Here is a 17,741-nt window from a genome sequence, read left to right on the forward strand (position 1 = left end):
GTAAAGAATTATTGGGTCAAAGACCAGTTATATAGAATTTTTAAAAGATAATTTCTCCATTACTTTTTAGTAGAAGCTCATCTGTCTTTAAGATTTCTGTTCATTTGATGATACTGCTTGAGCTTCTGTCCTGTCTCAGCTTATGGGTAACAGCAGATTGCAGAGCTCATATTGTCACATTCGTTTGTTCCCCCCACAACCCGTCTGTTTTGTGAGCAGGTATCATCTCCAGGCTCTTCGGCACCTCTATGTGTTGGCCGCAGAGCCTAGGCTTCTAGTGCCCGTCGATGTGGACACAAACACGCCCTGCTATGCCCTCTTAGAAGTTACCTACAAGGTATCTCTCCCTGTCATTTACTTGTAATTTTATTACCTCTCATCCATCTTTGCATATTTCAAATGTGTTTTCTAGTAAAAGGTGACAAGTAGTGAGTTGAACTTTCATAAAAATGGAAGCTTCCAAAGTTGTTGTGTATACTGCCAGGCCATTCACACTCATTTATATTCTCTGGGTATCATTTTTTAGGGATTATCTGCTATTCTTTTGTCCTTAGAGCTTATAGTTTGAAAATGTCCCTGTTAACTTTACATGACCGACAGTAGTGTTCTATAAAACTAATTGAGTTAGACTCATTCTAAGATTTGTTAGCTGAATACTTTAAAACCCAAAATTTTATATTTGATGAGAGCTTTTATTTAGATGTACAAATAGATCACAAATCACAAATTGTATGTCCTTCTTTCATTCAGCAAATTATTAAGTACCTTCTGTGAATGAAAACTGTGCTAGGCTCTGGGGTACAAAATGAAATGACATTGTCATGTTCCTTAAGGATCTTCTGTCCCCTGGGGAGCTAGGCATGGATACAATGAGAATAGAGTGTGATAATTGGAGATGTGTGTGGAATGCTGGGGAAGCAGAGAAGAAGCATTCTCACTTAGTTGTTAGCTACAGTGTTGAGGAGGCTGTCACAGTGGACAGTATTTGGACTAGGGCTGGCTACTGAGTGGAGCTCCTTCCCAGTGGAGAAGGCAATGTGCAGAAACCCAGCAGCATTGGAGCACAGCCTTTGGTCCTGCTGACCTGTGAGGAGCAAGGCTTGAAGTGGTGGGAAGTGACGCACTGTGAGGAATTTAGACAAAGATTTGAGTACCAGAGAGGATTTTATGTCATTTAAAGGTCTCTGTATAAACTGTGGGGACGGGGGGAGGTATAGTGTGGAGATGTTTCTTTGTTGTTTCCACTGACTGACTACCTAGTGAATTGTGGCTGGACTTTTATATTTGTAAAGGGCACTCAGTGGTATGAACAAACCAAAGAAGAATTGATGGCTCCTACCCTTCTTCCAGAACTCCATCTTTTGAAGCAGGTAAGTTGCTTTCTTCATGTATTGTAGTAGATAATAAAGCTGCAGCAGGAGGAAAAGTCAGGAAGAATAGAGCAAGTCTTGTCTTAGAGATCTGTATTGTTAGCTTAGGTGGCCTCAGAACATGATTTACATTCATTTTTTGTCTGGAAATGAAGCTTGTTAACTTCCTCATGCCTCTTTCTCGCTGTTATTGTTTAACATAGGTTTCAGTTTGTCAAATGAGCATGTTTTTCAGCTTTGGCTTGATTGTGTTTACGTTTATCTTGGCAGATTAAAGTTAAAGGCCCAAGATACTGGGAACTGCTCATAGATTTAAGCAAAGGAACACAGCACTTGAAGTAAGTACACTGAATTTCTCAGATACACATTTTAGGAAGTGAATAGAAGAATACAGGATGGTATAAATTATAGATTATTATACAGAATGTGAGTCATCACCCTTTAATCTCATCCAAGACAATATTTAGGGTGTGTCTTCTGTAAAGCAGTCTGTATCTTTGAAACAGGACTTGTGTTAGAAAATGAAAGTTTTAATTTTGAAATCAAACCCTAAATATTTATATTTATTTATTGAGAAACTTACACTGACTTGTGACAGTAATGGACTTATCTCTTGATATATTAACATAAGATTTAGTTCAAGAAAGTTTATTAGTCCGTTTTCACACTGCTATAAAGAACTACCTGAGACTTGGTAATTTATAAAGAAAAGTGGTTTAATTGACTCACAGTTCTACCTGACTGGGAAGGCTTCAGGAAACTTAACTATCATGGCAGAAGGCAAAAGGGAAGCAAGGCGTGTCTTGAAGGGTAGCAGGAGAGAGAGAGTGAAGGGGAAGTGCCACACTTTTAAACCATCAGATTTCTTGAGAACTCACTCACTATCATGAGAGCAGCATGGGGGAAATCTGCCCCCATGATTCAATCACCCCCCACCAGGTCCCTCCCCTGACATGTGGGGATTACAATCTGACGTGAGATTTGGGTGGGGACACAGAGCCTAACCATGTCAGAAAGTAAAACTGATTTATACATCCACAAAAGGAACTTTATTATTGATATAATAAAGTTTTCACTGTTTGTCAGATCACATCATCTGTTGCATCCCTTTACCATTCTTCTGTTAGAAATTTCTCCTACAATTAAGATTATTGTAGATAATATATACTACTCACCTAGTTTATTCCCAGTGGAAATAATCACATGCAGTTATTTTAGAGTGTTGATTATTTTATACCTAAAGTAACATGTCAGTTAAGTCTTTAAATTTCTAAGAAGTTTAACAAGTACATAAAAGTTTTTATAGTTTGGTTCTAATGTGTATTTTTCCAGACTATCTATATATTAGCTGTTTTCTGTATTGTTCTGTCCTTAGATTTGCAGCAATATTTTACTTTTGCTGCAAACCAATTAATAGATATTTAGTACCTCATGTGCCCCAGGCATAGAGCTGGGGGACATAGGGAATACAAAGAAATGTTAGATGAAATGCTACCTTTGAAGCTCACGATTGAGCCAATAGTCAAAATGCCTTTTCTTTAACAAGTTCCGTGAATCTAGACACCACAGAGAAACAGAACTTGATTCTAGGCTTTCTCACAGGGACTGATTTAATCTTAGAAACAGTAAATAATCATCTACCTTAGTGGAAAATGGTAAAGGCTTTGTCTCCTGTGAACATGGTATTGGAAAACACTATTTCCAGCCAAGAACTGCCAATAATACCTTATATGAATTCATTCCTTTTTATTTCAGGTCCATTCTTTCCAAAGATGGGGTTTTATATGTTAAACTCAGGGCAGGTCAGCTCTCCTACAAAGAAGATCCAATGGGGTGGCAAAGTTTGTTGGCACAGACTGTTGCTAACAGAAACTCTGAGGCCCGGGCTTTCAAGGTAGTAGTATTGATTGGTAAAAGTGCAAAGAAATAATTATAAATTGCTAGCTTCCTTGCCCATTGCTGTAAACTTTAAAGGTAGATCTGCTTCCTTTTTCATTGTTGCAGGTTGTAAAGACTGATTGACCTTGGCTCCATTTGCTTTTCATGTGATGGCCATAATAAGATATGGGTCAGTCTAAGTTAAGATCTACATTTAGCAGCAAGGACAGTCACACTATATCTTGTCACTGTAACAACTAATTTAGTAATTTTATTATTAATCCTCAAATTGGTCAAGATTTACTTAATTTCATCCTAAAAATAGAAAAAGTTTTCATTAACTCCATTTAAAAACCATTCTTTGTTTCTTTAATATTGGTGAGGGTAAACTGATGACAGATTCAGACTTCTTTTCTAAGTTTGCTTTATTATTTGCACAGTACTTGACTGCCAGTACAATAGTGTTTGAAATAAGGAAATAGTTACAATAAATGAGGGTAGGAAACAATCTCATTCCCATGCCGAGGTCAGCACATATTTTGCTCTACATTCTTGACTCAGATAAGTTTTCAGCACTGGAAATTTTGTTCCACAATCAGGCATTAAGACTTCTGAATTTAACTTCAGTTTTCTGTAATTCCATGAGCAAATGAGTCCCTGCTGGTGATATATAGTAGAGTAGTCTAAAGTAGTTACGACCCTAAAGGATAGCTAGATGGCAAAAGTGAGGCAGGTGGATTGGCTGAGTTGCAACCTGAGGGCTAAGTTAGCATTCTTTGTTCTTCCAAGTAAAGAGACAGCAGTTTATAAGTTCAACTCATACTTCATTTTAGGTCAGTTACATATGACTGAGCCTTTATAATGGTTCCCAGGATTGAAATGTATAAATAGTTTCCAGGGTTGACATTGGTTAATTTTGTTTGACTATTCAGTAAGTTATTTATGAAATACTTTTGAAGGATATTTGGACGAAGTTTAACTTAAATTTGTACTATTGCTTCTTTTAAAAATTAGAGCATATCTCAAAGACTGTAACCCAATTTGTAAAGAAAATAGGTAAGTTTAGACTTGAGTTTGAATGAAGAAAGTATATAAAAATTAAAAGATATCTCAATTCCCTGCCTACTGGAAGTTCAGAAGTAAAATATAAACCTCAATGGAAAATAGTAATACCTTCATATTTCATTTTCAGTCTGAAACCTTGAATGATATTCTATTTTTTCCCAAGTTTAAACAATTGTGGTAAACTGGCCGGGCGCAGTGGCTCACACCTGTAATCCCAGCACTTTGGGAGGCCGAGGCGGGTGGATCACGAGGTCAAGAGATCGAGACCATCCTGGTCAACATCGTGAAACCCCGTCTCTACAAAAAAATACAGAAAATTAGCTGGGCATGTTGGCACGTGCCTGTAATCCCAGCTACTCGGGAGGCTGAGGCAGGAGAATTGCCTGAACCCAGGAGGCGGAGGTTGCGGTGAGCTGAGATTGCGCCACTGCACTCCAGCCTGGGTAACAAAAGCGAAACTCCGTCTCAAAAAAAAAATGTGGTAAAATGCACACAATTTGTCTTGACCATTTGCAAGTTACAGTTCAGTGATATTAAGTGCATTCATATTCTTGCACAACCATCACCACCATCCGTCTCTAGAACTGTTTCATCTTGCAGACCTGAAATCTATACCTATAACAGCAACTCCCCATTCTACTCCCCCGAGTCCCTGGCAACCACCATTCTATTTTATGTCTCTATGATTTTGATTATACTAAGTGCCCCATATATGTGGATTCATACACTACACTATTTATCTTTTGTGGTTGGCTTCACTGATACTCTTTTTTCCTTAACTTTTCAGTAACAATTCTAGTTTCTGGTAGGCTTTTTAATTAGTCAGTGAAGGAGGGAAAAGCCTTTTTTGGGTTAATTGTGTAAACAGGAAGAACTGTTTGTTATTGGCCTCTTGATAAATTAGTAGCTCATGTTAACTTGTGCAAAAGCTTCTTGTAACTTCTTGGCAGAACAGGTTGATGAAGCTCTAGCAAGTTTGCACCATCTTTGGGAAGGTTGTGTGACAAAGGGAAGGCAGAACTGCATATATTACAATTTGAGCAGTAAGGAAAATAATCTTTTGTTATCTTATAGTGTTGTTGCTCTTTGTCTTTTTTAGCCAGAAACAATCTCAGCATTCACTTCCGATCCAGCACTTCTGTCATTTGCTGAATATTTCTGCAAGCCAACTGTGAACATGGGTCAGGTATATATTCTACGGTTTGCCGAGCTCCAGGACTAGAATTTGTTATTATTTCTATGTATGGGTCACCAAAAACATCTGTACTATCTATATCTATCCTGGAGATTGATGACATGTGCCACATTCGATGACTTTTGCTTGGCACATATAGATTTGCATAGCCTAAAACTATTAAATTCAGTAACTTTCTACCTTGATAGCAGAAACAACTTAAAGTTTATTAGACATTACTTTTGACAGCTGATAGTTTCTGTCATGTACAAGAATGATATCCATTCATATTCTGCTTTATTTTTTCAGTGTTTACCACCTTTCTCTTGTTTTTATGTAATTTCATTAACTGTTTCCTCTATATATTATAATCCTTCTTTTTATTATTCATACACCTATTGTCTTTAAGATTCCAAGGGTGCTTAGCAGATTTTTCTTATTTTTTTGTTTTTTGAGACAGGGTCTCTTTTTTTTTTTTCTGTTGCCCAGGCTGGAGTGCAGTGACATGATCATGGCTCAGTGTATCCTCGACTTCCCAGACTCAAACCATCCTTCCACCTCAGCCTCCTGAGTAGCTGGGACTATAGACATGTAGCCACCATGCCTGGCTAATTTTTTTCTTTTTAGAGATGGAGTCTCACTATATTGCCCATGCTGCTCTCAAACTCCTGGGCTTAAATGATCCTCCCACTTTGGACTCCTAAAGTGCTGGGATTGTATAGGCATGAGCCACTGTGCCTGGCCCAGATCTTTGATTTAATCCACCATACAGACGAGGAAAGATTGGATGTAGAATTAGATATCTAGGATTGATAGCCTATTGTTTACAAGTGTATGTGGCCTTGAGAAAATTTCTCAATCTCTCCAAAATGTAGTTTCCTCATTTCTAAAAGTGATTGTAATAGAACCTACCTTACTTATAGTATTGTTTTGAGGATTAAATGAAATAACCTTCCACTCTCATGTTTATTGAATCTTTACTATATATTGGATACTCTGCTAAGAATTTAATTGTGACCCTGAGGGTAGGTATTTTATCATTCTGGGCTTACAGATGAGGAAACTGCCACTGAAAGATGTCACATGCCCAAGATCACACAGCTAGTAAGAGCTGGGCTGTGCACTCAAGGTCAGGAGTCTCTGATGAAGCTCATGCTCATGCCCACCCTTAACCCCAGCTGGACTTTATTCTGGTGCCTCCCCCAAACTTGTTCTGGTCAGTGTTTTTTTCTTGCAGCTTTGTTACTATGTTTCCTTTCTGGATCCTACTCTTCCCAGCCCAACCCAAGGCATATAGCTCTGTCATGTCCTATCTACTCATTTTATCGTAGTTTGGTACATGCCTCTCTTCTGTAGCATTTACTATCCTTAAGTGTCTCTTGGGACTTAATTTTGGTTGTTTTTTTATTAATGTTTAATGTTACATGTGCTATACCTTTTTTTTTTTTTTTTTTTAAAGATTGTAGTGTTACTCTTATGTCATTTATTATAGAACTTAAGAATGGGCCACATTAGTGCTATATAATTGGTTTTTGAATTGAATTGAATATACTTTGTGCTACAAAAAACTTCTGATTTTCTGCAGAAACAGGAAATTCTGGATCTCTTTTCTTCAGTACTCTATGAATGTGTCACCCAGGAGACCCCAGAGATGTTGCCTGCATACATAGCAATGGATCAGGTATGGATCCAAAAATCTATACCAATTCTGGTGAGATTTGTCCTGTATTTCAGGTAACTCACTGATCGGTGTGCTAAGGTGCCTAGTATCCTTCCTTTTAGTTTCCCATTTGCTTTTGGAAATTTAAGAAAGGAAACCATAATAAATTTGAAAGCTCTCAAAGATCCAAAAAGCTTGGGCTTTATGTTGACAAAAGTGCCCCTTGGGGGGCTGTCTTCCTTTAAGGGTTCTCATTCCTCCCTTTTGTCCTCCCCTCACTAGGTGAGGAGGAGAGCACTCCCTCCCTCTCTCCCATTTTATCCTTGTCTCCCTCCTGGCAAAGCCTCTCTGTGGAAGTCTGCTTGTAAGCAGTTAGTGAACAGTGCCCTAGCGATGGCAGTACTGTGAAATTAGACCTGTGTGATGAAGCTTGCAACACGTTACAGAGTCCATATGTAGTGATCTAGGGAGTTGGAGTTCATTTTTAAATTTCTCGTTTTATTGCTATTTTAAGAGAGCCTAATGGGGTAGTGCAGAAAATAATGCTTAATAATGTTCTTAAAGAATCAGACAAATTTATTCACTTTAGGCAAACTAGTAATGCGTATGCCTTTTCAATATTCTTTCAGACCCAGATTTGCAGTTAAGTCAAGCCAGTAGTTTTCTAAGGTGGCAAAAATTTGCCTTGGTATCTTAAAAATACAGATCCTCCAATTCTATGCCTCATCTATTGAATCAAAATAGATTCTGAGGTGAGATCCATAATCAAGTTTTAAACAGCTCTTTAAGTGAATATATTAAGTTTACAGCTAAGCATCTGAGACTCAGTGTCTAAGAGAAATAACATTTAATGGTAAAATAATTTGCTGGAAAGCTGAATGGAGAAATATGTTCAGTCAGAGGATAATTCCTCCAAACCAGGAAATGCACAGTGTTAAATAACATCATTAATTAAAAGCCAAGTTCCAATATAACTAAGTAGGCACAGAATGCTGTTATTGTCTGGAATCCACCCTTTTTTGGTTGGAAAGTATGGATATATGGTATCCATGCTGGCACTGCTTCTCACAGTGCTTTTCTGTACAGCAGCCAAATAACAAGTTGTGTTTTTAAGTTGCTGGCTGAGAATGTGTCCTTTCACTCTCTGAACCCTCACCCCTTTGCAGTCATGGGCAGGTCTTTATGCATGAATATCTTCTCTGGTTGCAGCTGCAGTGACTTGCAGATGGATCTCAAAGGCAGTGTTAGTAGTGTTCTTCTTGCCCTCTGCCCCCCCAGGATCCCTGTGGTGTCATTGTACCCGGCTTGAGTTTCCCAGAGGTGACTGGCCGTGACCTGTTGGGTCTTGGTTATTCGGAGCTTTTGAGCCAAGAATGAGCTCATTCACCTTTGTTACTTTTCCCTGGAAGCTGCTCACATAGAGCCATATTGAAGGAGGTGAGCCATGCACCTGTACCCAGTGATGGCTTTGCTATGGGCAGACTGCACCAAAACACAGAATCGATCCCCCTCCAGCCTTTATAATTAGGAACCACATTTAAAGAATACTCAGTATACAGCCCTGATGAAGAGACAGAGCACTCCATTCTTTCATTAAATGGATTGTCGCCCTCTTTCCTCTTCAAGGCTATAAGAAGACTTGGGAGAAGAGAAATGTCTGAGACTTCTGAACTTTGGCAGATAAAGTTGGTGTTAGAATTTTTCAGCTCCCGAAGTCATCAGGAGCGGCTGCAGAACCACCCTAAGCGGGGCCTTTTTATGAACTCAGAATTCCTCCCGGTTGTGAAGTGCACCATCGATAATACCCTGGACCAGTGGCTACAAGGTAAGGGTAGCATTGTAGCATTGTGCTCTTGTGCTTTTGAGATACATTTGGCTCAGGCTTTTCTGTTGTAACTTTGTTTACAACAAAGTAAGCATGATACATCTGAGTGTAAGCAAGAATGGCTGTAGATTTAATGTTTCCAGCTAGATGAATTAGACTTTGATTATCTACTTCAGCTTCTTTAGAAAAATACATCCCACCCAGACAGAGCATAGTTACAGCTTTTTTTTTGAGATGGAGTTTCACTGTTGTTACCCAGGCTGGATGCAATGGCGTGATCTTGGCTCACTGCAACCTCTGCCTCCTGGGTTCAGGCAATTCTCCTGCCTCAGCCTCCTGAGTAACTGGGATTACAGGCACGTGCCACCATGCCCAGCTAATTTTTTGTATTTTTAGTAGAAATGCGGTTTCACCATGTTGACCAGGATGGTCTCGATCTCTTGACCTCGTGATCCACCCGCCTTGGCCTCCCAAAGTGCTGGGATTACAGGCTTGAGCCGCTGCGCCTGGCCCAATAATAGCATTTTAAATACCACTCGGTGCTCAGGACCTCATTCTTTCTTTCCTAGCATCAGATCACGTTTCTTTCCAGTGCCTCTGTCTCCTGTTTCCTAGGGGTGTGGCCTATCACCTACCTGAGTACAGCAGCCATCCCATTTTTGTACTGGTACCCCCTCTACACATAGAGCTAGATGTGTGCTTGCTGACTGAGCTTGTTGTACCAACTAAGTTTTGAAAAACTGGGACACCTCAACTATGCGATGTCACAGTGGTGGCTTTCTATCAGCAGGATTTGTGATTGCGAGGAAATTGTTTACTCATTAATGGTGTAGAAATGATTCTGACCTATACAAGGCAAGTGGTGAACACTTTAGATTTACAGAAATTTATCTTATGTATCTTGGAGCTAATTTTCAGGAGTACACTCCTTGATCTTTCCATTCTTTTTAGTTCATTTAAATGCCTCCAATAAATATCTGACAGTTGCTTGCCTTGGGTAAATACTAACCTTAGTAATAGCAATAGAAACAATTCTTGCTTTGATTAGTGAAAGCTATTGATAATCAATAGAACCTAAACATTCGAATATAATTCAGTTTAAAACTATCTACCTGTAATACTAGGAAGAAAATCTCTGAAAAAAAATCAAATTGTAAACTAGCTTGTGAGGTATATACTTGGAAAGCCTGATTTCAGACTTTGTTTTCTTAATTTAACAGCTGCATTTGATTTGTCATTTCCTGTTCAGATTCAAAGATCATGTAGCTTAAAAATTTTTTTGGTAGTCATTTTTATTCTCATTTTTGGGAAATCAAAGTAAGTTATTTCATAGATTTCGGTGTTTCATTTTTATTCATTTTATCACCTATAGCAGACCTTTGCTATTGATAAGAAATATGTCCTTGCTGGGCGCAGTGGCTCATGACTGTAATCCCAGCACTTTGGGAGGCCAAGGTGGGTGGATCACAAAGTCAGGGGTTCAAGACCAGCCTGGCCATGGTGGTGGGCACCTGTAATCCCAGCTATTCAGGAGGCTGAGGCAGGAGAATTGCTTGAAAACCTGGGAGATGGAGGTTGCCCTGAGCCATGATCGTGTCACTGCATTCCAGCCTAGGCAACAGAGCAAGACTCTGTCTCAAAAAAAAAGAAAAAGAGAAGAAACACATCCTTAAATCTTTGCAGATTCTCTGTTTGCACATTTCACATAATGTATGAAACTGGCAGTGACTAGAACAGTCTGCAAAACAGGGCCCTGATTGTCTTGTTGCTCTTAAGTGCATTTGGTGGTTTCCAGCATTGCTCTGAGCCTCCACTGGATTTGATTTCCCACTCAGATTTATCAAAAATGTGTTTATTTTCTAGTGAAAAACTAGAGATTTTTTATAAAAAAACTTCTGAAATATATGGTCTCCTCTCTTATAAGCACTAGCAGTTGGCTTTGGGGTAGAGAACAGTATATTAAGTGAAAATTAGAAATCGCATTCATGTTTGTGTGTGAGTAAAAATCACGGATGCATATGTGGACTTTCAGGGTCACTCACTAGCTGAGATAGCCCATTGAATCACTACACTAATCTGAAAATGAAGCCAGTTAATCGTATTTTATAAATGTTTTAGACAGTATTTATCTCCTCAGATTATAATTTTGGGCAGAGAAAGTAGGTTTCAAGTTTAAGAACTTTAAAAAGTTTTTTTAACTTTTTCATATTTTGTTATGGAAATTTAAAGAATATACAGAGTAAGTAGACTAATATAACAAATCCCATCACCAATTTCAGTAGTTACCAACATTCTACTATTTTTGCATCATCCTTACCCTCACCCATTGCCACACTCAATTTTCTGAACTGTGCTGTTTTACTTTCCCACCAGCAGTAGGGTACAATGCAATTTTTGGCATTGTCCTTTTTTATTTTCTTCTAAAACTTGTCAAGTATAGTAGGAAAGCAAAGTGAATCCAAAGCAAGCAAATAAAAGCAGAAACCAATGAAACCCCAAACAGAAAAACAATAGAGAAAATCAGTGAAACAAAATGCTAGTAGACATGAGAAAGTCATTGTAGAGAGGCTGAACCACGATGCTCTCCTTCATGATGAGCTATTCAAAGAAGAATCTCGTCTGTTCTCCTTTAGTCCTTCTTTCTCTGCTGCCTCCCCCAAACCTGAATGTTTCTGCCTCCCGGTAGACTGACATCCTCATAACTGTTCAGTGGAGTCTAGTTTTCATGTTGCTCCATCTCTACAATGGTGAGGCTTCTAGCTACATTTTGCTTCTTGAAGTGGACCTCCCTTGACTTTGTGACAGCACATTTTCCCCATTTTTTTTTTTTTTTTTTTTTTGAGATGGAGTTTCCCTCTTGTTACCCAGGCTGGAGTGCAATGGCGCGATCTCAGCTCACTGCAACCTCCGCCTCCTGGGTTCAGGCAATTCTCCTGCCTCAGCCTCCTGAGTAGCTGGGATTACAGGCACGCGCCACCATGCCCAGCTAATTTTTTGTATTTTTAGTAGAGACGGGGTTTCACCATGTCTACCAGGATGGTCTCGATCTCTTGACCTCGTAATCTACCCGCCTCGGCCTCCCAAAGTGCTGGGATTACAGGCTTGAGCCACCGTGCCCGGCCTTTTGCCCCATTTTTAAAAAATCCTCTTTTACCATTCTTTCTCAGTGTATTTATCACATTTCACTGTCATTCCTTTGCTGACCCTTTGGAAATCATCATTGCTCCTTTCCCTCCTTCCCTTCTCCCCTCCTCTGCAATAGCTGACCCATTGCTGAAGTCTTTGAATCCTCATCATTGATATTTCTTGAATTTGTCCACATTTTACTACTTCTGCCTACAACAGAATGATTATTTTGTGCCTGGACCACTGTTATAGTCTTTTTTGTTTTGTTTTGTTTTTGAGATAGAGTTTTGCTCTGTTGCCCAGGCTAGAGTGCAATGGCATGATCTCGGCTCACTGCACCCTTCACCTCTCGGGTTCAAGTGATTCTCCTACCTCAGCCTCCTGAGTAGCTGGGATTACAGGTACCCACCAAAGTGCCTGGCTAATTTTTGTATTTTTAGTAGAGACAGGGTTTCACCATCTTAGCCAGGCTGGGTCTCAAACTCCTGACCTTGCGATCCACCTGCCTCAGCCTTCCAAAGTGCTAGGATTACAGGCATGAGCCACTGCACCTGGCCCGTTACAGCCTTTTAAATAGCCTCCTTGTTTTTTGTCATCTCTGTTCTAATCATCTCAAGTTAACTGACAGAGAAGTCTTTTAAAGAATAAAATGATCTAATACTCCTGCTTAAAGATTTTTCAAAGGCTCCTGATTCAGTTGTGAAAGAAATCCTTACTGTGTGGCACCAGTAAGGTGCCTGTTTTCCTCAACAAAGCCTCTTTTACACCAGTTGCTCCTCACACCACCCCGGCCCCTTCCACTTCCTCAAAAGCACTGAGCTCCTTTTCATTGTGGGGCCACTGAATATGCTGTTTTCCCTCCCTAGAACCTTGTCCTCTCATTCTTCATCTGCCCAATTCATATTCATCCTTGCTGCCTCAGATTTAATGACCTCTCCTCCAGGACCACTCTACCATAGGCAGCTTTCCTGCCATCCTTTAGCCTGCTTGCTCATGCTCTCACCATTTTTTTGTATCAATATGCCGTTGTCTGCAAGTAACAGAAGGCCTGACTTAACCTGTCCTTAAACAATAAGGACACAAATTATGTTATGTTATTACAAGCCCGGTAGGATACATAAAGGGTCACCTTGTTCCAGTGTCTTCAACTCCATTTCTCTGAGGTTCCATCAACTATATTCTGTGCCATGACTTTATCCTCAGTGCTTTTTTTTGGATGGTAATCAAATGGCTGTAACATGTTCCCCTTTAGCTCAGCATGATGCCCAGAGGAAGAACAGAGTTGCTTCTAGGAGCTTTGTGATAAGAATGGGGGAATTGCTTTCCTTGGAGCCTCCAGCAAGCATGTCATTAAAATAAGCACCTCCTCATGTTTCTAGCTCGAGTTGCATCTGATGCACACTCCTCAATCTATCCCTGTGGCAGAGAATGTCTCTTATTGAAAAAATAGCCTAGGTTTGCCTGTCTCTGAAGTAATACTGAATCAGGGGAATGGGATTGCCTTGATCACCCAAGACCAGTGATTCTCAAAGTGTGGTTCATGGAGCAGCATGACCTGGGAAGTTATTAGAAATGGAGTTTTTCTGGCCCTACCCAAGACCTGCTGAATCAGAAACTTTGCTCTGTTGGGGGAGTGGGGCCCACTCATCTGTGGTTTAACAAGCCCTCCAGGTGATTCTGATATATGTTGAAGTTTGAGAACTTCTGGCCAAGACTAATATGGATACAGTTCTGGAGCTGAATCAGCCCCATCAAATATTATAATACATAGTGGAGGGAAGGGTGTGACAAGGGGTATTTCAGGGAGACAACCACATGACCGCTGTACCTTTGTAGCACTCAATTCATAATTATGCATCAGTTTGTGTCATTATTATTATTTTTTTTAATTGCATTTTAGGTTTTGGGGTACATGTGCAGGACATGCAAGACAGTTGCATAGGTACACACATGGCAGTGTGTTTTGCTGCCTTCCTCCCCTTCACCCACATTTGGCATTTCTCCCCAGGTTATCCCTCCCCAGCTCCCCCCCCGCCCCCCGCTGTCCCTCCCCTATTCCCCCCAATAGGCCCCAAGTTTGTGTCATTATTTGTATAATATCTGTCTTCCCCAACAACACTCTAAATTCTTCAATGACAGGGACTCAATCTAGCTTGTCACAGTGGCCTCAATACTGACCATAGAACCTGCTTTAAATATGCTATGTGTTCAATAAGTTCTTGAAGAAAAAGTAATAGAAATAAGGTATTTCTTGTTTCTCTCAGTTCTGTCATCTGTTGGTTCGATTCCATTTGTGTTTCTCTCACAGCTGGGGGTGATATGTGTGTGCATGCCTACCTCAGTGGGCAGCCCTTGGAGGAATCGCAGCTGAGCATGCTGGCCTGCTTCCTCGTCTACCACTCTGTGCCAGCTCCACGGCACCTGCCGCCTTTAGGACTAGAAGGTAATCACATATCTAAGTCCTCTCTTAGTACCTCTATTACCCACCCCTTTATGTTTTAGTTTCTTGGTGGGAAGAGTTTCTAGTGAGTTACTGTCCCTACTTTGACTTTTCTCTTCATTGATATTTCAGTGTCATTGTTAGGAACTGTCTTGGAAGAGAAAAGAAAAAATTATCAATTTTATATGTGAATAACTCATTTTTATTCAGAAAAGGATGGATTCTTCTTTACAGAACCCCAAACACTGGTCTATACTAATAAATGAAATATTCCATAGTATTATTCTCTCTTCATTGATTTTTTATTAAAGTTACTTCTCTTTATTTTCTGGGATTTCAGTTGGGTTTTTAAAAATCACACATAATCGTAATTTCTAATAATATAAAGCTTTACAACTAACAAGTACCTAATTTTGTGTTTGAATTTGTTCGTAATAGTTTAAAAAATTAATAGCGTTAGCACTGATTGCATTTTTTAGGATATAGAAACAGATAAAAGATGTATCCATTAAGCTGAATACTAAGATGTAATGAATTCAAAGCACCCTTATTTATTTATATGACTTTTAAATTGTTGCCCTTTAATTGAGGCTGAAATGATTTTTTTTTCAGAAGAGCAAAGATTGTTCCATTTAATCATTTAAACTTGATGTTTAATTACATTACTGTTTTTTTGCTGTTTTGCAAGCCTCCGATACAAGTTTACTATCTAGAGACTTCTAGTTATGGCCATGATGGAATTGCTTGTAATGGACTCACTTGTCCTCAAAAACAAATATAAAAGCTGAACAAAATACATAAGAAGAGGGAATTACAACAGGGAGAGCTTTATATTCGCCCTAGCTTCTCCCCGAAAGGCATTTGCCAGTTTATAGCACAAGAAGTAGAGTCCCAGCAAAAATGCAGCAGTGCTGCTGGGCTGAGGGGCCAGAGGTTGGGTTTGTGATTGCTCAAGAGCCTAGAACTTGAGGAACAAAATCTCAGGCAGGAGAGACCAATAGGAATCATAACTCGAAGTCTGGATGTACTTTTTTCTTGTTACTTAATGAAATTTTAGCCTGCATATACATGGGATAAGACTTCAAGATATCTAGCAGAAGCCACAAGGCCAAAAATTTAAGCAAAAATGTCAACAGCAGCATAGGACTGAGGAGGCAAAGGGTGGAGTTCAAGGCTGGTTGAAGTAAAGTGGCTCTGATCAGCATCCAAGCTTCTTAGGTGAATTAATAGCATGGCCAACCCTTAAGATTGCCTTAGCCTAATTTTAGGTCTGGTCTGCTTCAGTTTTACCTTCACTTCAAGCAGGTCAGACCTACAGTTAGCCTGGAGCAGAACTGAGGTGACTGCTGTGCTTCCTACCCACCTAACAGAAGAAAACATAACCTTCATAGGAGGTTTTTAGTCTACAGGATTCAGTGTTGAATCAAAAATTATGAGACATAAGAAAAGAAACGGATAATGATAGAAACAGACCTATCTGTGATTCAGATATTGGAGTTGTCAGACTGGGACTTAAAATAACTATGACTAACATTTCCAGGAAAATAGAGGGAAGGATAAGGAATTTCAACAGAAACCTGGAACAATAAAAAAGTATTAAATGGAAATTCTAGAACTGAAAAATGTCATAACTGAAACGAAGATTTCAGTTTGGATTATTTGAAGTGAGCTGGAAGACACCTGCTGGAAGACAAGCAGAAAGTAAATAGACTGAAGCACAGAGGGAAGAATGGGAAGGAAATACAGAGAAGAGCGTGAGAGACGTGGCAACTGAAAAAAATCAAACATGCATGAAGTGGAATAAGAGAATAAGAGGAGAGAGAAGATGAGTTAGAAGCAATATTTGAAGAGACAGAAGCTAAGAATTTTGAAAAATGATGTTAACTATTAACCCACAGTGAACCCTAAGCAGGATAAATACAAAGAAAACCACACCTAGTCACATTAATAGTCAAACTACTAAAAATAAAGGAAGACGTTTTAAAGCATAGACTTTCTTTTTAGGCCAGGGTGGACTAACAGAGTTGTTCAATGGTCAACCGTATTAGAACCAGTAAAATATCACTTAGTAATTGAAGGTAGAGAGGCACTTGTGCTCATTATATTGAAAGAATTGCGCGTGTGTGTGTGTGTGCGCACACATGTGTGCGCGTGTGTATGTGTATAAAGAATTACATATATACACATACACACACAAACATATATATATAAAATTAAACAATATTAGTAGTTTCACATATAGTTACAGGCCATTAGTAGTTTCACATATAGTTACCCATTCTAGACTTCAGACTTTCTGAAGTCTAGAATGGGTAAATTCTATCAAATCATATACAGGTTGAGTATCCTTAATCTGAAATCTGAAGTGTTTCAAAATTGAAAACATTTTGAGTGCCAGCATGATGATCAGAGAAAATGCTCATTACAGCATTTTGGATTTGGGATTTTCGGATTAAGAATGTTTAACCAGTAGGTGTAATGCAGATATCCCAAAATCCAAAAAAAATCCAGAGTCCAAAACACCTCTTTTCCCAAGCATTGTGGAAAAGGGATACACAACTTACATTACAGTGTATTACGGAATTTCATAATGTTAAATATTATCTTTGGATAATCATTTTAGAAGGGAAGAATGCCTGTTTTAAACATGATTGTGTTTCTGAAGCTTCCTTGAAAGGAGAGGTATGGCTGAATTTATTTAGAGATGTGACCTTCCCCCCCATTTCTGTTTTAGGGAGCACAAGCTTTGCTGAACTGCTCTTCAAATTTAAGCAGCTAAAAATGCCAGTGCGAGCTTTGCTGAGATTGGCTCCTTTGCTTCTTGGAAATCCACAGCCAATGGTGATGTGACAGTGTTCTGGTGGTGAACGTACCCTGAAACATGACTTCTGAACAGAAAACGTGACCAAACATCAAAGCTAAAGCAATATTTATAAAGTTTCATGGTATAACTAGGGGGAAATGAACTGCACAAACCTCAGTGTAGTTTAAATCTGTTGCTGTCATTAACATTATATGATATATAAAAGCAAGTTAAATTTTACTTTTGTAAATAAAGTTTTTGGTTTGTTTTCAAAACTCTTGGTTGCTTTAGGTTTGGACTGAGAGAAGAGAGCAGGAGTTGCTGGAGTGAATATTTTTAGTCTTAAACTGTGGTGGTGCAGGTGAAGTGACTATGCTCAAAAATGCGAAGTTTTAAAAAA

At 39.2% G+C, this 17,741-nt stretch overlaps 1 protein-coding gene across 4 annotated transcripts in view; it reads left to right on the top strand.

Annotated features, from left to right (window-relative positions):
- Nucleotides 1-17,616, top strand: part of ANAPC1 (anaphase promoting complex subunit 1) — a 124,009-nt gene extending 106,393 nt beyond the window's left edge. For all 4 annotated transcript variants that reach the window (XM_035271978.3, XM_035271979.3, XM_078348933.1 and 1 more), the window contains 9 exons: nucleotides 220-337; nucleotides 1,293-1,370; nucleotides 1,641-1,708; nucleotides 3,126-3,264; nucleotides 5,413-5,499; nucleotides 7,073-7,168; nucleotides 8,774-8,972; nucleotides 14,407-14,541; nucleotides 17,273-17,616. In XM_035271978.3, the coding sequence (XP_035127869.3) occupies nucleotides 220-337; nucleotides 1,293-1,370; nucleotides 1,641-1,708; nucleotides 3,126-3,264; nucleotides 5,413-5,499; nucleotides 7,073-7,168; nucleotides 8,774-8,972; nucleotides 14,407-14,541; nucleotides 17,273-17,388 (1,036 nt within the window). In that variant the 3' untranslated portion in view covers nucleotides 17,389-17,616. The remainder of the gene's footprint in view (nucleotides 1-219; nucleotides 338-1,292; nucleotides 1,371-1,640; nucleotides 1,709-3,125; nucleotides 3,265-5,412; nucleotides 5,500-7,072; nucleotides 7,169-8,773; nucleotides 8,973-14,406; nucleotides 14,542-17,272) is intronic.
- Nucleotides 17,617-17,741: the final 125 nt, after the last annotated feature.

The sequence above is a fragment of the Callithrix jacchus genome, chromosome 14 (genome assembly GCF_049354715.1).
Source record: "Callithrix jacchus isolate 240 chromosome 14, calJac240_pri, whole genome shotgun sequence".
NCBI classification, from domain to species: Eukaryota; Metazoa; Chordata; class Mammalia; order Primates; family Cebidae; genus Callithrix; species Callithrix jacchus.